The 24,729-nt window shown below is 44.0% G+C and overlaps 1 protein-coding gene across 1 annotated transcript in view; it reads right to left on the bottom strand.

The window, feature by feature from the left end:
- VGLL4 (vestigial like family member 4) overlaps positions 1-14,366 on the bottom strand; it is a 54,252-nt gene extending 39,886 nt beyond the window's left edge. The window contains exon 1 of the mRNA XM_058813023.1: positions 14,061-14,366. Within this exon, the coding sequence (XP_058669006.1) occupies positions 14,061-14,142 (82 nt within the window). The 5' untranslated portion in view covers positions 14,143-14,366. The remainder of the gene's footprint in view (positions 1-14,060) is intronic.
- Between the last annotated feature and the right edge of the window lie 10,363 nt (positions 14,367-24,729).

Below are 24,729 nucleotides of genomic sequence, written 5' to 3'. Positions count from 1 at the left end.
CACTTATTTCAACTGCAGCCTATTTTTAGAAGTACTACAGGTTTTTATTGCAGTTTAATATAAACATGCTCTGAACACCTTTTCTCACATTATCCTCCTTTGCTACATGTGGAAAAATTCAGATCATCAAGAAAATGAGCTCTCTAAAAGAGCTGTGAAATGTGATATCCCACTTTCCAGCAATGTTCCTTTAATTCCCATTTTATTTCTCCCCAGATTCCCTACCTGGAAGGTAAAAGAGCCCTCAGGAGAGGATAGAAATGAACAGAGGAGGAGATGGATTTAAAATGTGAGGAAAAGACATGGATGGGTGGGTGCTGCCTCTGGAATAAAGCAGGGTCACTGCTCAGGGCACTGTGCAGGATCCTGAGGGATCCAAGTGACCAAATTCTATTCCTAAACCACAATGAAATGAGAAAAAAAATCACATTTGGCCCCACAAACAGAAGAAAAATTGGATTTCCACTTTGGTTTTGCTACCTGACGTGCAGCCCCATGGTCTCAGCGCGAGGGACACTGAGCCCCTCCAGCCCAGCTGCACAGAATATCCAAGATTTCAACGCACTGAGAGCAGAACAATCCCAACCCATCTCCCACAAAGCATCCATTGAGGAGAACAGAACCTCTTTGTCCTTCACAAGGGAGGGGGCTCCAAAATCCCTGGTGCAGAGGGACAGCAGAGAGGGACAGGGACAACTGCACAGGGCAGGGGGACCTGGGAACCCTCAGGGAGGCAGGGGGGGCTTCCAGGGGGAACCTGATCCTGTCTGGGCATGGCACAGGGGCAGATGTGCCACATGTGCCAGCCTGGCCCTTCAGATCATGGCACAGGGGCAGATGTGCCACATGTGCCAGCCTGGCCCTTCAGATCATGGCAAAGGGGCAGATGTGCCAGCCTTATCCTTCAGATTCTGTCTGGAGCATGGCACAGAGCCAGATGTGCCAGATGTGCCAGCCGGGCCCTTCCTCCTGGGCAGGGCTCACACAGGGCCCAGGCACTGCCCCAGACAGGAAAATAAAGCAGATTCAGCTCAGCACAAGCCCTGGGTGGTGCCCAGTGCAGGACCTTCAGCCCTCTGATCTGTGTTATTGTGAGGTACAGCTCAACACTCCCTCAGGTGCCGCTCTCATGCAGTGTTTTATCATCCAGGAACTTCTAGAAAAGTGCAGCTCATTAGATTAAGAGAAAGGATTCCATCTAATTTCTCCATTTTCTAATTTTCTCTGGTATAAAGAAACACACAAAAGCCAAAATATCACCATTGTTCCTGACAGGACTGGCTTCCAAAACAAACAGCACCACTAAGGAAAAAGATAAAACTCAATCTGTGCCTCTAACAGAGCAGTTTTTAATCTTGGGTTCATGACGCACAACTACATTGATTTTACTGGGGAAAAAGAAAATGAAGAGATGAAGAGAAATAAAATTATGAAGAGATGTACAGAAATAAAATTAGCTAACCAGAGAGCACCAAAGCTTTCAAACTGCTGCTCCACTACAAGGCTGAGCTGTGCAAAAGCTGGTGGACAATGAATCCCTGCCCAGAAGGACTGAAGGGCAGGGGAGGGAGAAGGAGCGGAGGCTGTCAGGGAGGAGGGGTGGCAGCACTGGGCAGCCCTGGCTGGGTGTTTCACAAGCACAGGCTGCTTTGTGGGGCCAGGCTGCACGGCCACTCCAAATCAGTGCTCTCTCCAAGGGGAAGAGAAGGCAGGGCACACAGAGGGAGGGACTGTGCTCGCTCCCAAGAAATGACATGCTGCCTGCACAGCCTTTCTCACAGTTCTCTGGGCACTGAGGACAGGTTTTCCAGAGCTCTTGGAAAAACAAGAACAAGCAGAGGTTCTTGTTTTTGAAGTTTTCTTGACAGTCATGGGGTTGGAAGGGGTGAGCAGCACCAAAGTTACACTCTGCCTTTAACTGGGGCTGTGTCTTGCTGCCCTACACCTACCAGTCCTTACCTGAATCTCATTTTTAACCACTCCAGTTCCTTCTCTATTTATTTCAGAGCTGCAGAAGCACCTCAATCCTGACAGAAGCCAGAAAAGAGCAGAAGTGCAGATGGGTTGGTAAAACAAGGGTAACAAAACCAGCTGTGTGTTTGTGACCCACCACTCACACCACACTGCTCCCACAGGAGAAATCAAACCTCTCACTGCATCACTGGGATGTAATTCCCCAGTGAATCATCTGTTAAACCTTCCCCATCTCACTTGAAAAACATTTCTGCAGCTCTCTACCCCCTTATCACACATTCAAGGTGTTCCACGCCATAATTAAGCAGTTTGTGAAGTTTTTAATGGGGCCAAAGAGCAGTGCTGGGGGCAGTGAGACACTGAGGATTAATTAAAAGGTTTAAATGGGCTCAGCCTGGCCTGCACTGCAGGAGCACAGCTGGGCTGCTGTTTCATTGAGTCTCTGATCCCAACTCATCCTGCAAAGAGAATATAAAAATGAACATCTGTGGGCACATTCCTTTTATCCAGCTCAACAGGCTCTGATCTCAGGGAACCGACCTGGGGAGGTCCTGTGGCTCAGACAGGGAAACTTCAAATTCTCCCCAGCATTGTCTGCAGGGCCTCATTCCTTTTCTCACCTCAAAAGTCTCAACTGCATCCACAGAAGGAGATTCCATCACCTCAGCTTGGGTGGGGTCACTACAGAGGGACCAAAGTCCCAAGATTTGGGTCCAGAAGCTCCTGTTTCCCCTCCATGACTGCTGAGCACAATGGAAGGATCAAGTCCATCATCGTTCTTACCTGCTTAGCTTATTAATGACATTTTATTTGAACATCTCAAACAGCTAAAAGCAATTTTCTTTACTCAGAGGTCACAGTGAGGTTTAGCAGCTGTGACAAAATATTCCAATGGAGGCACTTGGAATGCTGCTGTCAGCTTTATCCCAAACTTCTGTGAATTCAACCAGTTCCAGCTCTTTATTCCCCACTGTAAATAAGGACAACAGCCAGTGTTTATTTCACAAAGTTGCATTAACTGGGCTTCTGTGAGAGCAAGGATTGTGCAGAGAGGATTAAAAATCTATGCAGATGTGAGCATTAAAACGTTTGCTGTCATACTTGTTGCTAAACACACCAGTTGAGAAACACTTGGAACTCCAACAGGGCAGTGTTCAATTTACTGTGCTGCAAAGAACAACTCAGAGCACCACAGATCAGCTGCTAGGGCAAGGATAATGTACCTCAGAGCAGTCAGTCTTAGATATTTGCACTTTTAAGAGTTTTAGGATGTATGTAATGTAGTGTTTTAAGAGTTAAAATTCTTTTAAGAGTTTTAGGATGCATGTAATATGTTTTAAGAGTTAAAATTCTTTTAAGAATTTGAAGATGTATGCAATGTAATGTACCTCTAAGGAGTCACAGTCAGATATTTGGACTTGTAAGAGTTTTAGGATGTATCTAACGTAATGTCTTAAGAGTTAAAATTCTTTTCAGAGTTTTAAGATGTAAGTAATGTAATGTTTTAAGAGTTAAAATTCTTTTAAGAGTTTTAGGATGTATGTAATGTAATGCTTTAAGAGTTTTAAGATTAATGTAATATACCTCAAAGTAGTCATAGTCTTAGATATTTGGACTTTTAAGAGTTTTTCAAGAAAGACAACAATTTTTAAAATATTTTATTTGTGACAAGCTGTGTTAAATACGTGGATTATGTAACATCAGTGAGAGAAGCATTTTTGAAGCTCAAGAACCCATCCAAGGCTCTGTAAACATCCCTGCTAATGCTGGAATTCCTACTTTTGCTACCTTCAGTCTTAGATATTTGGACTTTTAAGAGTTTTTCAAGAAATATAATAATTTTTAAACTTTTTTTTTGTGATGAGCTGAGTTAAATACATGGATTATGGTAACATCAGTGAGAGAAGCATTTTTGAAGATTGAGAACCCAGGCAAGGCTCAGTTAACATGTTTAACTGTGAACATCCCTGCTAATGCTGGAATTGCTATTTTTGCTACCTTCAGTCTTAGATGTTTGGACTTTTAAGAGTTTTTCAAGAAAGATAACAAATGTTTACACTTCTTTGTTGTGCTGAGCTGAGTTAAATATGTGGATTATGTAACATCAGTGAGAGAAGCGTTTTTGAGGCTCGAGAACCCAGGCAAGGCTCAGGTAACATGTTTAACTGTGAACAGCCCTGCTAATGCTGGAATTGCTATTTTTGCTACCTTCATTCTTAGATATTTGGACTTTAAAGAGTTTTTCAAGAAAGATAATAATTTTTAAACTTTTTTTTTTTCATGACAAGCTGAGTTAAATACGTGGATTATGTAACATCAGTGAGAGAAGCGTTTTTGAGGCTCGAGAACCCAGGCAAGGCTCAGGTAACATGTTTAACTGTGAACAGCCCTGCTAATGCTGGAATTGCTATTTTTGCTACCTTCAGTCTTAGATGTTTGGACTTTTAAGAGTTTTTCAAGAAAGATAACAAATGTTTACACTTCTTTGTTGTGCTGAGCTGAGTTAAATATGTGGATTATGTAACATCAGTGAGAGAAGCGTTTTTGAGGCTCGAGAACCCAGGCAAGGCTCAGGTAACATGTTTAACTGTGAACAGCCCTGCTAATGCTGGAATTGCTATTTTTGCTACCTTTGGTAAATGGCTCAGTGTGATGCCTGCAGCAGGACAAGAGCAGGGCGTTCACCTCAGGGTTTGGAGTGTTCAGCAGGAAAAGCGTTCGGTCAGCAGCGCCTGAGGAGCCCCAGCCCACAGCAAGCACAGAGCTCTGAGATGGCACAGCAGGAAAACTCCAGCCTGGGGGGTTAAACAAGCACCACTGCTCACCAGATGGCTGAGGAGCACATCTAAAAAGGATCCAGAGCATGAGGAAGAATATTAAATTTAAAATAAAAAAAAAAATCCCCTTCAATGCCATAAATATTTATATTAAATCCAAGGAACTGGCCGAGTTCAGACTTGCCTTACATGAATCATGCAGCACTTCCCTCATTTCATGTTCTGCAGAAAAGCACCACAGAGGAGGTGCCACACTTGTGTCAGCTGCTTTGCTCTGTACTAAGAGCAGTTTTGTCTTTAAAGATGTTGCTTTCCAAAGAATATAAACAGAACCACTGAATAGTCCTATTTTACTTGGCATGCACTGATCTTCCCAGATCATTCAGATTCATAGAAATGGTTTCCCTTTGCCTGGACAGTTTAATTTTCTTCACAGGGATATTTAATTACAATCAGCAGAGCATCACAGAAAACAACTCCAATGTTGTAATCAGGAGCCAAGAAATCACATTTTACTGAAAGGTTCTGCTCTGAAAGTGTCCAAACTTGCTACTGTCACAAATATCTTAATTTACTCTCAGAAGTAAACATTAGCAATTAAATAACAAAATTAAAAGCCTCAATATCATCTCTAAAGTGCAAGCACAGTGTGTTGACACCATTTACAAAAGAAATAAATCCCCACTCAATCCCAAAAGAACAACAGCTACTCAAAAAGATCCATTTGGGTTTCACTCTTCCATTTGGGCAGTTTTGGGTTTCACTTTTCTCATGCAAAAGATGGCTGAGCTGGACACTTTGTAGGTCGTAACTACAAAGGGTACTGCCAATCTGCTGATCTGAGATTTTGAGTTAAAACTAAACATAATAAATGTTCCAAATTGGTTTATATTCCCATACAACAGTGTCATTTCTACCCTGGGAAAAAAAAAATTTACTAAATCTCTCTCACATCTAGCTACAACCCATATTCAAATGCAAAAATCCCTATTTCTGCATGCTGAGAAGTAAATATGAAACCTCCTAAAGCAGGAAAGTGCAGTGCTGAGAGGTTTCCATGCCTGCCCTGTCAAATGGGTTTCCAGGAAAATCTACTGCTTTTAAACACAACTGGTTCCAGCCTTTCCCTGGGAGAGCAAATCTGTTTCCTGGAACCTGCCAGCAACATTTGGAAGAACAGGAGGAGAGTTGTGCACTGAACTGCCTGCTTCTCACAGCTGACAGGGAGCACTCCAGAGACCAGGAGTGAGAAGGAACATGGCTTTAAATCATCACAGGCTCTGGTAATGAGGGCAATCAGGAGAGGACAGCAGCCATAGGTTCTGGGAGGGAGCTGAGCCTGCTGAAGGCAATTTCCCTTCCTCCCTGAGTGCCACCAAGGCTGTAACATTCCACTTTATCCCAAATATTATCTGCTTCTGTCCATGAACACTGCTGTGGGTGAGCTTTTTCTTAAAAACCAAAATGAGGCACAAAGTATCACACAACCTTTCAGGGGGGAAAACTGAACTGCACCAAGTGCTACTATGTGTAACAAGTTCTTGCTTTTAACACTGGCAACAATCAAGTTTAAAAGAAAAGGGGAAAAGTGTTACTTAAAAAAACAGTTACCAAACAGTGCCATGAAATTTAGGCAAGGAAACACTCTATAAACTCCTGTTTAAAAATAATCTGATACCAACCAGCTGTGGAACTGAGATAAGGAATGATTCCAACCTCAGTTACACACTTTTGTCCCCAGCACCCACATCACCCTGAGATTTAAGGACTGCCATTCCTATAAAACAGGATCTCTGATGGAGTCCCATCACCTCATCCAGGTTTCTGGTGACTTTAAGGACTGCCATTCCTATTAAATCAGGATCTCTGAAGATCTTTGATGGGAGTCCCATCACCCCACCCAGGTCTCTGGGTGACTTTTAGGACTGCCATTCCTATAAAACAGGATCTCTGAAGATCTTTGATGGGGTCCCATCACCTCACCCAGGTTTCTGGGTGACTTTAAGGACTGCCATGCCTATTAAAACAGGATCTTTGATGGAGTCCCCATCATCTCATCCAGGTTTCTGGTGACTTTAAGGACTGCCATTCCTATTAAATCAGGATCTCTGAAGTCCCATCACCTCACTCAGGTTCCTGGGTGACTTTAAGGACTACCATTCCTATTAAAAGAGGATCTCTGAAGATCTTTGATGAAGTCCCATCACCTCACCTAGGTTTGTGCATGACTTTAAGGGCTGCCATTCCTATTAAAACAGGATCTTTGATCGAGCTCCATCACCTTACCCAGGTTTGAGGGTGACTTTAGGGACTGCCATTCCTATTCAAACAGGATCTCTGATGAAGTCCCATCACCTCACCAGGTTTCTGGGTGACTTTCCCTTTGGCAGGAACCAATGCTGTGTTGGTGCTGGGTCCCTCAGCCTCCCCAAGGTTGCACAAGAAGCTGCACTGAGATGTTTCTTAACAAGAATGACCTTTTCTAAGGGAATGGCCTCAAGTTGCATCAGGGTGGATCTCAGGGAAAGGTTCTACCCCAGAGGGTGCTGGGCACTGCCCAGGCTCCCCAGGGAATGGGCACAGCCCCCAGAACTCCAGGAGCTCCCAGGGATGCCCAGGGTGGGATTGTTGGGGTCTGTGCAGGGATAGGAGCCAGACTCATGGTCCCCACGTGTCCCTTCCAGCTCAGGACATTCTGTGAAATCCCCCAAGCTCACCCTACCCTCCAACCAGAGCCAGCTACTCCTGCTATGAAGAGCAAACCCCTTGCAGCTCCATCCATCTGTGACATGAGGATTACAAGTGGGCAGAGATAACCCTAATTAAGAGCTCAAGTGCCCCCAGCCCTCCCAGGACACCCCCCAGTGCTCCCTGAGCTTCCCTCACCCACTGCAGGCAGGCTGGGAATGAGAAGGTGTGAAGGAGCTGGCAGATGAAGCCCAGGGGCGATGTGAAGGTGCAGAGGAGGCTGCTGGCACTGCTGCTGTGTGTCCATGTGCCCCCAGCCCTCCCAGGACACCCCCCAGTGCTCCCTGAGCTCCTCACCCACTGCAGGCAGGCTGGGAATGAGAAGGTGTGAAGGAGCTGGCAGATGAAGCCCAGGGGCGATGTGGAGGTGCAGAGGAGCCTGCTGGCACTGCTGCTGCTGTGCTGCCCCTCAGCCTCATGGCACAGCCATCCCCAAAGGCAGGGACAAACAATGCCCCCGTGTCTGAGCTGCAGAGCAATTTGCAGGGGATGATGCAGGCTGCAGGAAAAACTGGCTGCCCGTAAAGAAGGGATTCAAGCCCAAAGCCCTCCAGTTCTCCGAGGCTGAGGAAGCATAAAGCCATTCTTGTAAACACTTCTCCAGGAACTTGTGCTCAGCACTACCTCACGCCATTATCAGGGAGAAATGATCGGCTGTGTCCTGCTGGATTATTGTTAGTGTAAACAACTTTGCTCAATTGCTTGGCACCGTGTGTGCGTGCAGCATGTTCAAACTCTGCAGCCTATTCAGCCAAAATCAAATATAAAGGCCCATCTGTATTAAAGCTCAAGAAGAAATTAATAGAAGGCTATTTTCATGCAAAGCAGATATTTAAAAAAGGCAAAGCCAATACATATGGATGAACTTTTTCATTCATAATTTTAGATGCCACACAATGAAGACTGTTGTTGAAGCTTTATTTTTTCTCTAACAGCTCTCCATACAATGCGGGGCATTGTTCAAACTCTGGAGCAATTTAAGCTTTTTCAATGTCTCCTAAAATCCCTGGATTTATATCCAAAGAGAGCTGGCACTGTAACAAATTTGACTTGTGAGTAACAAGTTACAGCCTTTAAGCAAATTGCTCATTAACACAGACTTCAACTTACCGCTACAAACCTCACTACCTTTTATCTCAGGAAAAAAAATATGCTGCCTATCTTATCTACAGCAAGCTGTGGGATAACACTCTATTATATTTGGGTTTTTAATTTCCTTGTTTGAGTTCTCAGTACAAATGCTGAACTAGCATCCAGGGTGAGAACAACAGAACTCCAGGGGAAAAGAAAAAAAAAAGTTCAAGTATGACCTAAATCTATCCTGCCTTTGATGGAGGAAGAAAATAAACTGAATTTTGATGTCAGCCCTAAAGAGGATATTCCCAACTTCATGCTAGGAGGAAATGAGCAAGAAAAGCCCAACTGTGAAGCTGGGGCTCTTTGTTGTTTTCCTGAAGATGAAAGAGATTGAAAATGCAAAACCCACAGAATGTTCTATAAATGGGGAGCTGTTCTGTAGGTGCATCTTAATTTCCATGGCTTTGAACAGAAATTTTACACTGTGTTACAAATAAGAACACTTAATTTGCCATGAAGGAGATTCTTATCCAATTCTCAGCAGAAGAATAGTGCTTAAGTCATTTTACATCTTTAGAAACTAACCCAAACTTTGCAGTTAATCGGAGAAACTGATGGTAGAGAAAGAGAAAAATGCAAGGTCAGCAGAGAGAGCTGATGGAAACTCTTTTTTAGAACTTAAGAAAACATGTTGCATTTCATGAAGAAGCAAATGAAGTGAGCAGGATCTGACAGCAAAGATCTGAAGTGCCTTTTGGGGCAGGCACAGACATTTTCAGGATGCTCTGAGTGCCCTGAGAGGACACCCAGCTCTGCAAGCCAAGGAACTTCAGCCTCACAGGAAGTCAGTAATAATTATGTAATATGCCACTAACTAATAAAAGCTGTCCTGCAACCCAAAAGGGGTGTTTTGCTAAAATCTGGATCCAATTTTCTTCGTTAAAAAAAAAAATTAAAATCCCAGTCTTCTGGACTATCCAGAGAACTCTGCATAACTATAAGTAACATGCCTGGGGGATTTCTTAGCATCTTATTGCATTTCTTTATACCTTTCCCAGCACAGCAGTTGCAGCTCTGAGAACGCAGCAATAACCCAGGGAGAGGGAGAGGAAGGAAGGCAGAAATGTGCCTTGCAAGCCAGCACCATCTGTGACAAACACCAGAAGGAAAGGGATCTGCCTGGAGACTGCTCCTCCTCGTGCATATTCCGTGGGAAAGCGGGAGAACGGCCCCGGAGTGCAGGAGCAGCATCACCTGAGCTCTGCTCTGTGTCACTCTGAGCACTGCATTGCCTCAGCAGCGGGCTCTGAGGGAACACGGAGCTGCAGCTCAGCGAGCTTCCAGCACAGAACGAGGCGCAGATGCTGCAGCCTCGATCCCTGTCAGCGGATGGGGAGTGCCAGCCTCCCTCAGAGCGCTGCCGCACCTCAGCCAGGGCTCCCGGCAGCTTCCCCAGGGCGCTGAGCTCGTTAGGAACGGAGCAATCAGCTGAAAGCGCCGCTCATTAAACTGCCCATTGCTGGGAACCGGCAGCAAATGCCGCGGAGAAGAGTATCAGATGTATTCACAGAATCACAGAAGTTCAAGACTGGAAGAGACCTATAAGATCATCAAGTCCAGTCGATGTTCTAACTGTTCACTAGATCATGGCAGCAAGTGCCACATCCAGTCTTTTTTTGAATTCTTCAAGGGATGAAGTTACTCCACCACCTCACTGGGTAAATGATTCCAGTAACTGACCACTCTTTCTGTGAAATATTTCCTTCTTAATTCTAACTTACATCTCGCTTGACGCAACTTGAGACTGTGTCCTCTTGTTCTATCTGTTGTCGCCCGGAGAAAGAGACCGACCCCCAGCTCACCACAGGCACCCTTCAGGAAGTTGTAGAGAGCGATGAGGTCGCCCCTGAGTCTCCTTTTCTCCAGGCTGAACAACCCCAGCTCCCTCAGTCGCTCTTCGTATGGCTTGTGCTCCAAGCCCCTTATTAGTCTCGTTGCTCTCCTCTGGACACGCTCAAGTGACTCGATGTCCCTCCTAAAGTGAGGGGCCCAGAACTGGATACAATACTCCAAGTGAGGCCTCACCAGTCCAGATGCCAAGGCAACAATTCCCAAATTATTGCTTCTTTGCACCAAAACTGTTACGACAAATTGCTTGAAATGGTTGATCGTCGCTAATATAACTGTCCTTTTCCAAGCATTCCCATTTGAAGGATTTAAAAATTTTCTTCCAAATGTCTTTTTTATGCAATTTGTTAAAAGAAACCCCACCTCATTAACATTCATTTTTCTTCCAAAAGCAGTTGGATTTGAGATTACCATGGGGCATCATGAGGGCTCAAAGGTAGTAATGAGATGAAGAAAACCCTCCAAGGACACAAATAATCAGGGTAAAAGCAACAACCTTGAGGAAAGGAAATGGCTTTATCCTGTGCTTCAGAGTTATGGATCCCTTTTCTAAAACTCCCCTCATTTCTGGTTATAATCCTTTTCCTGGTTGTTTTAATTGCATGAGTGTGCAGAAATTTCCAAGAGGCTACAAAGGCACCTTTGGAGGTCATTTAGAAACCTCCTGCTCAAAACCTCAGGCAGGGTGGGATGCTCAGGTGGGATTTGAGTATCTCCAAAGGTGGAAACTCCACGGCCTCTCTGGAGAACCTGTGGCTCACCAACCTCACAACAAAAACTAAAAGAAATCACCCCATGTTTGAGAAAACAGCCAACCCCAGGTGGGGTTTCACCTGCAGCACAGCCTCACTTTTGGACAGCTAAAGGGAGAACTCCCAGCTCTCCCACTCCCAGCCCAGCCCCAGCAGAAGCACAATTTGCTGCCCACAAGGCTGATCCCATCTGTGTTATCACCATTTCTTCTCTTCTCACAAAATCAGAGATGTGATGAATTAATGAATTAAACAGCACCGGTTTCCAAACCCAGAGATGTTGAATGAACTTAGCAGCCCAATATTTCCATGCTGGGAGCTCCGTGGCTGGAGTGTGACCACGGATGGCACAATTTAGGAGCAGGGTGAGATGAAGGCACAGCTGAGGCTCCTGGGAGGTTCCTGCCCCTCTCAGGGCTGGCATTAACTCAGCAGCCTGCAGCTCACACACAACAAATTGCTATCTGGGACTCTTGCTGGGCAAGGAAAAGCAGGGCTCCTCTCAGGATGCAAATCACACTCCTGTGCTCCATGTTCAACTGAAGGGTTGCCAGTGCACACACTGGAGGAACTTTTCCTACTTCTTGGGTATCAACACATCTCTGATGCACAGGCTGTTGCAAATCCAGCAGTTCCAGTGCCAGAGGAGTAAAATCACCAGTAAACTGCATCAAAACATGCTGGCATAGCTCACCAGCATAGAAATCATCTCACAAACCAAAACCAAATGTTTCCAGAGGGACTCTAAAGGCACAAGGAACCCATCTATTTCCTGTGGCCTGTAGGCCCATCACTCTTGCCTCTGAAGTTTCAAACCTATTTTTATCTTATCCTGCATCTTCAGAAGCACTTTTCAGGAAGGCATCAATTTATAAGTAGCTCAAGTGTGGCCTTCAGTAAATCCTAATTAACTGAGTGTGAGAGGGCATTTTGCTGTCAGTGCAGTTCCTACTGCAACAGCGTCCCTGGAAAGACAAATCCATCACTGCTGACACAACTCACTTCTAAAATAAATCCCATGGCAGAGGCCAGGAGGATCTGTAGGCATCTCTGAAACACCCTTTGAGTTCTGAGCAGATGTTGCCAGTGTTTACACTTTTTAAACCATCGGGATATAAACACCACTGAAGTTTTGCTTTTCTTCTCTTCATTTTGTGCGTGTTTATTTTAGTGTTAAAAATGTTGACTTCCAGAATGAGGAAAATAGCAACAGATGGTTAACCTAAACAAAAGCTGCTCCAGGGGAGTGTATTCCTTAAGCTCTTTTGAACTATTAAAGCTAAGATTTGGTTAAATAACAATTACTGGAGAAGGGGGTGGGGAATAAAAAGGGGACTGGAAAGAATATTCCATAAATATTAGGCATAATTACAATGAATTGAACTAATGAGCCAAAACTACAGAGCAACAAAACTTAGTGAACAGAACGCTCAGAAAGATGAATTATGTAAATAAAGCTCTGCATAAAATTTCATGGTCTTCATCAGAAGTTACCAATGCCTTCCAAAGAAAACACTAATTACTGCAGAGAGCAGTGAACAAGTTAAAGGACCCTGAAATGAAAAAGTTAAAGGATCCTGAAAGTTTTTTTTTAATTATTTTAAAAGAGTTTTCTTGCTCTAACAAAGAAAGCATGGCATAAGAAAGAAGTTGGGAAGTCAACTTCATGGAACTCCAGCTCCGTATTTTTCAGCTCAATCTTCTGTAAAAGAGCTTAATCCGAATTAATATTTGTGCAGGAAAGAAAAAGCAGGAAAAAAGGAGAAACAAAGACATTGAAAGTACAACAGGGAGCCCCTCCACTTCCTGAAGGGAAGAAAAGTGGCCATGCTGGTTTAGGGATAGAAGGGACTGTAATTTCCAAAGTGAGATTCAGCTGTCTGCCTTCTGGCCTGGCCTTTTTCTGAGCAGAGATATCCCCTTGGCCTGTGTACGCTCCTCATTGTTTCTTCCCTGACAACTCCAGCAAGTTTATTTTCTGAACGAACATGGAAAGCTGAATCAGGAAGAAAAAAAAAAAAAAAAAGCAAGCAGCTTTTCGCGGCGCTGGTGTGTGGCTAGAGCAAAAGCAGCGCCGCTGCCAAGCCGAATTAGCTCAGTGGTGCCTTTCTGTGCAGGCACAGCCAAGCCATAGCCGCTCCTCGCAGCCGCACGTACAGAACTCGGCGCACACGAACGGGGCCATCCTGCCCGGCTACCAGCGGGGCTCTGAGGGGAGACCGGGGGAGGGCAGCGAGCCCCGGCCCCGCCGGACACAGCGGGCCCGGGGCTATGGCCACGGGGGACACCCGGCCACGGGGGACACGCCGGACACTCGGGGACACGCCGGGCAATGGCCACAACCCCGCGGGGACACGGCGGGGACGCGCCGGACATTCGGCCCCGGCCGGGCCCACGCGTGTCCGGCCGCGGCCCAGCCCCGCGGCGCCGGGACGGACCGACAAACCCCAGAGGGACAAACCCCCGCCTTTAGCGCCACCAGGGAGAGGGAAAGGAAAGTTGGCGCTCAAAACGCGGATTGTGGGGGGAAAAATAATGTAAAAAAGAACAGGAAAAAATCACAAAGAAAGAAAGAAACCCCTGCCCTGTAACAAAGCTCTGACAACAGCCCGCGGGGCGTCCCGCACCGGCGGTGTCCAAAAACATCCCCGCTGACAAACAACAGCGAGCACGGCTCGGACAAGGATCCATCCCTGGAAAGGATCCGTCCCTGGAAGGATCCACCTCTGGAAGGGATCCATCCCTCCCCGTGCGAGGGATCGAGGGATCCGTCCCCCACCCCATGCGAAGGCACGATTGATTTCCCGCGGCCAGGCGCTGTTACCTTCGTAGCACAGGATGCCGATATTGTTGTTCATCTTGTCCAAGTACTGGTAGTTCAACAGGTCCATCCTCATAAACAGCATTTATCGGGCTGGCGGAGACGAGCGGCTCCGGGAGGGGGAGGCAGACGGTGCCGAGGCGCTCCCGGCTTCCAAAGCCCAGCAGAGGCCCAGCCTGGAGCGGGTCGGGAAGGGGGAGCGGGCTCCGACAGCCCGGGGAACGCGCTGCGGGCCGGGGGGGAGCGAGCGAGCAGCGCGGGGGCTTCTTCCGAGTTTGTTTTTTTTTTTTTAAATAATAACAATAATAATTAAAAATAAGAGCGTAAAAGCAAAGCGGAGGCGGCGGGGCAGGGCAGGCAGGGAGGAGGGCGCAGCCTGCTGCGAGCGCCGGCGCTGACAGCGGCAGTGGCCGGCACTGCCCGCCGGGCCCCGCTCCGAGCCCGCTGCCCTCAGAGCCCGGCCCGCCCCGCGCAGGCGCTGCCGGCCGGCCGCGGGTGCTTTGTGCTCGGCAGGGCCCGGCGGGGAGCGGGGGAAGGAGGGAGGGCAGGGCCGCGTCAGAGCCGCTCGCACAGGAAACAGCGGCGGCAGCAGGAGGAGGAGGCGGCGGCGAGGGGAGGAAGCGGCGCTGAGGGGCCTCCTCCGGGCACGGGCGGGTGCTGAGGCTGCTGTTTGAAACCAAGCCTGCCTCTGTGCGCTCCCCGGCGCGGCCTCAGCGCCTCACAGCGAGCAGCAATGCGCTGCTACAGCAACAGCAGCCGTGGAATCACGGCCTGGCATGGCAGGAATGACACATGGAATCACAGGAATGAGAGAGACAAAAGGCGTGAGGCAATGGCCATTGCGCCGCGCATGTAGTTTATATATAATTAGTTTTAAAAGGTTTCTCTGTCTCTCCATATAAACAGGCATCGCACACATTGCTACAGCTCCATCAGGGCACAGCCAGATCGGATTTTTTAAGGGCTATTAGTGGTTAAACATTCCGGGCTCTGGCTCTGTAGCAGCTGCCAAAGCTCCGGCTGAGATGACAGAGGCGGTGGAGGCTGGTGCTGCTGCAGCTCTCCCATCCCTGGATGTGCTGCCCTTGTGCAGCTCTCTCATTTGGGGATGTGCTGCCCTTCTGCAGCTTTCCCATCCCGAGATCTGTGTGCCCTTGTGCAGCTCTCCCATCCCGGGATGTGCTGCTTTTCTGCAGCCCAGAGCTCTCAGACAGATGTGTGCCACTCATCCTGGCACAACAAACATCTGGGCAGGTGGCATCAGTTCGCATTTCCTGTGGCTCATCAGCACCTGAAATCTTGGGCTGATACAAAAAGAGAAATTTAAAAAGCTAATGGAATCTTAATTTCCCCTCTGCCCTCTCCAGCTTGGAGCACAGCTCATCCCTGCCCATCTAGGATGGGAAATCTTCATGGTGCACACCAGTAAAAAACTTCAATTTCCAATCTGAGAACTTCTCCCCTCAGGAAGGGGATGACAAGATGACAAGAACTTCTCCCCTCAGGAAGGGGAAGGGATGACAAGACAGAAGCAACTCCCAGAGAGACACTTTGTGATGGCACTTTGAGAGTCACTGCCTGAATGCTCTGGGTATTTCAGTAAGAACAGGTAGCTTAAATTTACTGCTGGTGTCTGCTGAATATTCCAAGGAAGGTTGCCTAGAACATAAAAAAGTATCTCCCCACTTCAGATATACAATGCTGAGGTAACAGTACATTTCTTGAATAAAAAGTTGCAGTTGTTTTGCAAAAGTTGCAACCACACAGACCAAAGCAGCCCATGCTATTTTCCAGAAACAGCAACATCTTTAATAAAGGGTAGTGTATGGTGATTTTTTAAGCAGGGCATAAGGAGTTTTGCATATTGTGCATACCCTGAGATATTCTACACCAATCCCTCAAATTAAAACAGCCATCTAATAAAGACAGCAAGAGAAATCTGAGCCCTCTAAGATATAAACAACAATAAAAACCCACACCTACAACGTTAAAAAAAGAGAGGCCCGTTCCTTCAGCATGAAATGCAAGTTCCTCACCAATTTTAGGGACAATATTTTGATTTGTACAGTTTATAACACAGAGAGCATCCCAGAATTCATAGGAATGCAACACATTTATTGGGTGCTTGGGAAGGACAAGAAGATAAGTATTTGATTTTTTCACTTTAAAATACTTAGATTTTTGTGGGAGGTGCAGGTGATGAGGAAGAAAACACAATTTAAACTCCTTTAGAGCAGTGTTCTACAAGACAGGGGTGCACATGGGCATTACAATTCCCAGTCCAATTTGAATTCTCTATATTCAAAGTTACAGATTTCTTCAAGCTGTTTGGAAAAGCATGGTTGGGTGCTTTCCAGAAACCACTGACTACTCAGGAGTGCTGTCCAGACACTAATAAAGGAGTTAATTCTTCTTTATTAGACCAGCAGTCACTGGTGTGCAGGATTTTAGGCAGTAATGATCCTTGTTAGGTGAATGGCTTTCAGCATTTCAGTACAAACTCTGATTGGACTTGTCAAATGTTGCATAACGAGCATGCTTCACAATAAATAATAATAAAGTGTACCAAAACACCAAGAGCTTTTTGAACCTCTAAATTAAAATATCTTCTAAATTGAAATATCTTCTAAATTAAAATATCTTCTAAATTAAAATATCTATGCTGCAAACAAGGCAATGCCTAGTGAAAGAGTGGAGGGGAATTATCAATGCAAACATATCCCTTACATTGCATTTTAAACCTTAAATCCATTCTTAGGAAAACTTTCTTTGACAGAAAATTGTATCAGCTCAACAAAGCCAAGTCCAGCAGGCATTAACCTCAAATGCTGACAGGGTCACTGTAAAGTACTTGGTTCCTGTCAGCAAATTCTCAATTCACATTGCTGCTCATCACTCTCAGAGACCTTGCACTGAACTGAAACCAATAATCAGTGAATCAGGGGCTGGTAAAAAAGGCTGTTTTTCATCAGTTCCTGATATCTGCAAACACAGAGCCGAGCTGAGGCATCTCTGCCTCTCCCTGTCTGCAGAATTTCCTCTGGGATTGCACCTTCCCTGCTCCTGCAGTGAATCCCAGCCCTGGGATCTGCTGGGAACACGCTGAACTTTAATTTAACACAACAGCAGCCTCTAGAGGTAACGGGAAAGGCTCGGGTGGGATTGACGTGGGATTTATTCTGATTATCCCTCAGAGCAGAGCCTTCACCTCCCAGGGATCTGCCTCACTTGTACTCAGAAAGCAAACCCAGTCTGCACACAGCAACCTCAGAGCACACAAAAAGCAAAGCAAGGAAAGCAAAAAGAGCAGGTGATTCACCACTGTAAATCACCACTTAATATAAAAGTAAATCCTTGCAACTCTGTACTATTCACCTGGATTTTTGGAGGGAAAACTCTTGATATCTCAGGTCTGTGATGTCAGATTTGACAGTGAGTTTAGATGGGTTTTGGAGCATTTGAACAAGCACTGAGCTGCTTTAGAGCATTACAAACACACAGGGAGCTGCTTTTTTCTGTGCCTTTTCTCTGCCCTCCTCAACCCTCTCCTCTCTCACACGTGCTGCTGCCTCAGGCAGTGCTGAAGAGCCTGAGAAAATCAAATTCCTTTGGTGCCTGCACTCCACATCATCTTCCAGGGGGAAAATGGGCAACACTGGCTGAGAACCAACCCCACAGATGGGACACAACAGAAATTCCCCCACGAAGATCATCAGCAGGGAGTAACTATTGAAACAGTGACCAGCTCTGCAACTGAGAGAAAACATAGTCTCTGTAGGGGTGGGACACACTCTGCTGTGTCTGTGTGCTCAGCATAATCCCATTTTTGAATGGAATCTCTATTATTATTATTTCTGAGCTGATAATTGTCAGCTGCAGCTCCTCAGGTCAGACAGGCACCTACTGGAGCCTCAATGCACACTGAGGAGGAGGTGGAGGAATAAAGCAAGAACAGTTCAAAACAGGTTTTACCTTTCTTCTTGCCCTAAGAAAAGAGCAAATTGGAGGTGAGGGTTGCTAGGTGGCGATGAAGGAAAAGGCTTTTCTTTTTCCACACACTCCACAGCAGTGGATGGGAAAAGCTGCTCTCAACATCCCTGTTCTTATATTTGTTAGAGTGCATTGCACAGCAAAAAGGCAAAACAGAAATTCCCCTTGAAGCAGGATGGGGTGTTTGCTTTGAAATGCATTCAGGTGTGCTGAGGAAATACAATTAGAAGGGACTGGACACGCAGCAAGGCCAGAAATGGATGACAAGGAAAATGACATTTCAAGTTCCCTGCAAGCAGCAATCTCCCAGCTGTGCCTCTGAGATCCACAAACACAACTCTTCCCTCAGTGACTCACATACCACAAAAATAACTTTACACGCTCCTTACAAAGCATTGAGCACCAGTGAACAGACAATACCAAAACACACACCATTCCCATGTGCATTCTTCCACTTTTTTTTCCTTAATCATAAAGTTGCATTGCAGATAGATTTTAATCACAACTACCTGTTCCCTTAAAATAAATTAATAATTAAAGAAAGCCCCATCAGGTAGGGCATCTCTGAGCCCAAGCTGGTGCCTTCCTGTTTGACCTGTCCCCTAGTTAAAGGTTTCAACCATTTGCCAGACATTACAGAACACAAAAAATGCTTTTTTAATTATCCCTGGAGCTTCTCAAGCCTGAAATAGGAAACTTACACCCAATATTGTAACATAAGAGTTTGTGTATCCTATCATTCTTGTCAGAACCTAAACTTAAAAATGTTGCTTAAAAACCCCAAACACAGCATTATCTAGTGAGGAAATGTGTGAGTGTCACAAAGTGCTGGGTAACTCACACTGGAATCCCCAGAGAACAAAATGCCAGGAAAACCAAAAATACAGAGATGCCTCAGAGTGTCTGGAGTTGCAAACACTTGTAGGGCCCAGGAAGAGATGGGAATGGCTTGTCTGGACTGGAAGATGGACTTTTTAAATTTCTTTTTAATTTTTTTCTTTTAAATGCCTTGCTGTACTGCAGTTTTTATTCTGTACTTCATTTCTTATTCTGTACTTCATTTCTTATTCTGTACTACTCACTTCTTTAAAGACACACCGATTTCACCACCATCTCACCGTGGTGATAAATAAAAACTTCAGCTCACTTGTTTGTAAATATGGAGTGATTTAGGACCAGCTATTTCATACCAGATCAGAAAATTCCAAGGTGTTTATCAGCTCTGAAAGCTTTTGGTGAATGAAAACCTGCCCTGAGCAGCAGGAATCATTTGCCTCCCACCCCAAACTAAACACACCTGCTGTCCTTCCACTGCCTTGTCCAGGTGGGAATTCGGGCCAGGAAAGGCAGAATCCAAGGCAGGGCACACACTGAGATTCCCTTGTAGGTTTTTTTTTTGCAAAAAACCACATTTATTTCTGTGTGAATATATAAAACAGGCACAAAGATCCTGGGTGAGCTGTCTGGTTTATCGAGGACATTTTCCATTTCTCACTGGTATCTTGCAGCGCTCAATTTGCTGCTGTTTTTCTTTTTGTTTTCTTAGGCTGGGCTGAGAACACTTCAAAAATACAGTTAAAGCACACAACAGATAAATCTAGTTTATCTGGGTGGGAAAATTGTTATGTGCTAATTAAAAACTTGATAATCTTTTTCTGTTATTTGCATACTAATTTAAATTTCTGAAGGGTTGATGATAATCACAAACATAATTCAACTTGAACTACAAAGAGTCTCCAGATGCAAACAGTGAAGTGCAAACCTTGCCATGTCCTGACATTGTGTGAGCAGGGCAAAAATTACTTTATATTCTTCAATTAGGAGAAATGAGAGGATTAAAAAAAAGAAAATTAAAAAAAGAGAGATTACTAAAGAAAAAAAGGCAATTTTAAGTCAGCTTGATGCTCAGGCATCTAAACCACTTTTAACTTAGGAAAATGAGGAGCCAGACCGTGTTTAGAGGTTAGATTTCAAAATTACCAAGTGTATCCCTGAGCTTTGGGAAGAAGCAAATCCAGTCTCCAGAAGCCACTAATTGCAGGGTTTAGAAATAAAGCAGAGAGCTCTAAGATTGCTCAAGTCTTTGAAAACATTTCCCCTCATAGCTCGCTTGGCAAGACATGAAATACACTTTTTTATATAAATACATAAATATATATATATATATATAAATGTGTATGGCCTAATTGAGCTTAGGTATTAACATGTGTAAATCTGTGCAGCTCACCTTGCTGGCACACAGACTGAACATTCCAATAATTATAATCACCTTGCAAATGAGATAAAACCAGGATTCCCAATGCTGTCCCATGCACTAAAATCAATCACAGCTTTTCTTAAAGAATGAAATAATTTTGGCTTCAACACATCACAGCAATTACTTATCCTAAATTTTAACATTAAAATATTAAATAAGGAGCTATTGCAAAACCCAATTATGCAACTTGCAACTTATTCCATTAAATTAAAATGAAATTTCATTCAAGCTCTAAGGCTATTCTTTTCCAAGTGAGGGTCTTGTTCTCTATCATTTCAAAAGTATTTGACCTTAATAAGATTTTTTATCACACCTTAAAAAAGGAAAAAAACAACAAACAAACAAAAAACCCAAAACAAAAACAAGCCCAACCTTAAACACATTCTCACTTATCCCAAATTTTAGTGCTCACAAAAACCCAAAACCTTTGCTCAGGATGCTGAGGGGTGTCCTCTGGATTATTGGAAGAAAAAAGAATGAAGAAAACAAGAAAAAGAACAATGCCCTTGCATTATTTAAAGTATTAAAAAAAGAATTAATTAAGAATAGCATGTTTTAGTATATAAATATATAAAATTGCATATTATTTATTCACACACATGGATGTGTGCAGGGTTCTGTAGGGCACAAGTGGAATGTGATAAATGGTCCTAATCCCACTAAATCCTGCAGAAGATGCCTGTGCTGTCCAGAAGTACAAATTCAGGTCTCAGAAATAGAGAAATAATAGGGAAAACCTCACAAAAGCAGTGCCAAAAGCCCTCCCTGTTCCACAGCACACCCTTCCAACATTGCTGCTCCCCAGGCAGGACCAGGCCTGGCACTGAATGGAACTGAAATCCTTTTTCCAATGGATCAAAGTCACCATTTCCAATCCCACAGGTATATTTTCCTTCCAAAAATGAAACCCAGAGAATGCTGAAAATTCCTCACCAAAACTATTTTTCAGTGGAATCAACACTAGCTTTTTTCATTGGGCTTTTGCTGTTTTCACTCCAAAAAGAAATAGGTGGTGAGCTGGGCTAATTACGTAAATCAAATCATTGCCAAAAATTCTGGGCTTGTTGCTTGCAGAAGTTGGAGGAATTGAAGTGTCATGAAAATGATTGTTGGGGCTGGGCCAGCACAGTGAGAGGAGGAGTCACATCCCTGTGTGAGGCACTGATTTGCTGAAAGGGTGATAAACAGAGACACAGCATGCACCAACACGAATTGCAGCAGCACCAGAGCCTGACAAAGCACTGAGCCCCACCAGGAAAACCTGCCAGTTTATAACCTGAATATTGAGTTTGGTCAGCCTCGGAAATGGGGCTGTGACCACCTAAATACTGAATTTGTGTCAGCCTGGGCCATGGGGCTGTGACCACCTAAATACTGAATTTGTGTCAGCCTGGGCCATGGGGCTGTGACCACCTAAATACTGAATTTGTGTCACCATTGGCCATGGGGCTGTGACCACCTAAATACTGAATTCGTGTCACCATTGGCCATGGGGCTGTGACCATCTAAATACTGAATTCGTGTCACCATTGGCCATGGGGCTGTGACCACCTAAATACTGAATTTGTGTCAGCCTGGGCCATGGGGCTGTGACCATCTAAACACTGAATTTGTGTCACCATTGGGAATGGGGCTGTGACCACCTAAATACTGAATTTGTGTCACCATTGGCCATGGGGCTGTGACCACCTAAATACTGAATTTGTGTCAGCCTGGGAATGGGGCTGTGACTACCTAAATACTGAATTTGTGTCACCATTGGGAATGGGGCTGTGACCACCTAAATACTGAATTTGTGTCACCATTGGGAATGGGGCTGTGACCACCTAAATACTGAATTTGTGTCACCATTGGCCATGGGGCTGTGACCACCTAAACACAGAATTTGTGTCACCATTGGGAATGGGGCTGTGACCACCTAAATACTGAATTTGTGTCAGCCTGGGCCATGGGGCTGTGACCACCTAAACACTGAATTTGTGTCACCTTTGGGAATGGGACTGTGACCACCTAAACACAGAATTTGTGTCACCATTGGCCATGGGGCTGTGACCACCTAAATACTGAATTTGTGTCACCATTGGCCATGGGGCTGTGACCACCTAAACACTGAATTTAGTATATAGCAATACTTGGCCATGGGGCAGAAGCCCTGGGGATCTGCTCCAGGAGCTCCCAATCCCACACTGGCCTTCTCTTTGGAAAGATCAGCAGCAAAAAGGTTGGCTGCAAAGCATTTCACTTAATAAACTAGAAACTATATAAATAAATAAATATACATAATAGAAATTTATAATAGTAATTATTTATATATATATACATTAAACTTTTATTTATATATTTTTCTATATAAAATATATAAGTAAAACATAAAATACATATATATATAATATACAATATAGAATACATAATAAATATATACATATATAAATAATATAAAAGTATCTATAAATAAAATATTTTATATATTTATATGTAAAATATATAAATAATATAAATTTTATATTTATTTATAAAACATATAAATAAACATATGAACAAATAGTATAAACTATAGATATGTTAAAATATAAACATACAGAATATAAAATTATAGCTAAATATATAAAAATATATCATATCACTAATATAAAGAATAAATATATACAAATATAGAATTAGAAATTAATAATAAATATATAAATATATAATGTCCATAATATATATATATGTAAATATAAACTATAAAAATAATTTCTATGCAACTATCAAAATAATTAAATGAATTAAAATTAATTTTATACAATTTAATAAATGTTTTATAACAGTTTTTGATTTATTAATAAACTAAATTTAACAAAGCATCCAAAATCCTGAGCTGGAGACACTCTACTCTTTACCATTACATGTCTTAGGAATCAGTTGTCAGGATAAATATTGTAAAGTATTATTTTATAATACAGAAATGTTTAAAGAGTACTGCTCCTTTTTTTCTCCGGGTTCTTTACGTTGCAACTCCATCATATCGCAAAGTTTTGCAATGCTGATGCTTCTCTTAAAGGCCCCTTTCTCCCATAGGCACCTGAAGATATTGCACACAATTTCTTTTTTTCAGCTTTTGAATCTCACATATTTTTTTAATCACGTAAATTAGGCCTCAAAGTGAATCCACAAGCTCAGAACTGGAAATTAGAGGAAACTTTTGAACTGAACATTTTTGAAGGCCGATCGTGAAGTGCCAAAATATTTTAGGTTGGGCAGAACATAACTTTTTAAAAATATAGATGGATAAAGGCTGTCCCAAGTGTCAAAATACATTTTCTCCTTTGGTGTCCCATCCATCAAATGCACTCAGCCATGTTGAGCTCTTCTGTCTCAGAACAAATTCACTATCTTGAGCTTTCCCTGGTCACACACTTGGGCACCCACTACACAATGGAACAAATTATTCTATTTTTAATTCTATGTAAAGACAAAAATGCACCTGAACTGAAGCCATGTGATCAGTATTTTTACTTCTAAAAGGTGAATTTTCTAACGTTTCATACAGATGATGGATTAGAAATACTGTGCGTGCAGAATTTCTATCTGCAAGGAGCCCTGCACACAGGAATCCATCCAGTTTTCACCTGGGGCAAGGATCCAGCTCCGTGGCAGCTGCAGAAATCAGGGAGGAAGATGAGATTTCCCTGAGGGCACAGAAGCCAGTCAGGTCCTGACTCTCCAAGGACCACACCTTGCTTTCATCCACGCTCAAAATTACAAATAAAAGAACTTCTGCTCTGGATATTCCTTTCAGGCAGAACCTGTCTGGCCTGTTAATGCACTGACAATGGGTTTTAAACAGCAGCAGCCTTCATTAAAGTGGTATTAAAGGAACCCTGGTGGAACACCCACCTCCTTCTCCACACTCTGCTCAGGCTGCAAACTGGTTGGAACCCTGGAAAATGAGAATTTCAGACTTTCTGTGCTGCCACTGACCCCCAGGAGAACACTGCACTGACCTGAGGCTGTGGAGAAGCTTCCAGAATGGAATGACAGAACGGGGATTGTGGGTGTGGAGTTTGAATAGAAGTGTGTGATACCACAGGCTGGTAAACTCAGAGTTTAAGGGTTTAGAATATAGTAATAGATATAAAACTATCTATTAGTTTTGGGGCAGAGGTTGGTCCTTCATCCTCACCTCCTTCTCCAGGGGATTCGGTGGTTTTGTGTAATTGGATAGGCATGGGTGGTTGGTTATTGGGTTAAAGGTAAAAATAATTTGGGTGTCATTTCTTAATTGGACAGTTTATCCTTAAAAGGCCTTGTAGAGAGAGACATAGCTCCATTTTTTAGTTTGTAAAGTACTGTAGAACCCAGGGTTTGTGAGACTGTGACATAGATAAGAACTAACAAACATCTGAGTCACAACAAGAAATTCCATCTCACACATTTAATCCCATC

This window comes from Ammospiza caudacuta, chromosome 12, assembly GCF_027887145.1.
Source record: "Ammospiza caudacuta isolate bAmmCau1 chromosome 12, bAmmCau1.pri, whole genome shotgun sequence".
NCBI classification, from domain to species: Eukaryota; Metazoa; Chordata; class Aves; order Passeriformes; family Passerellidae; genus Ammospiza; species Ammospiza caudacuta.
This window is presented reverse-complemented; position numbering and strand designations above follow the sequence as displayed.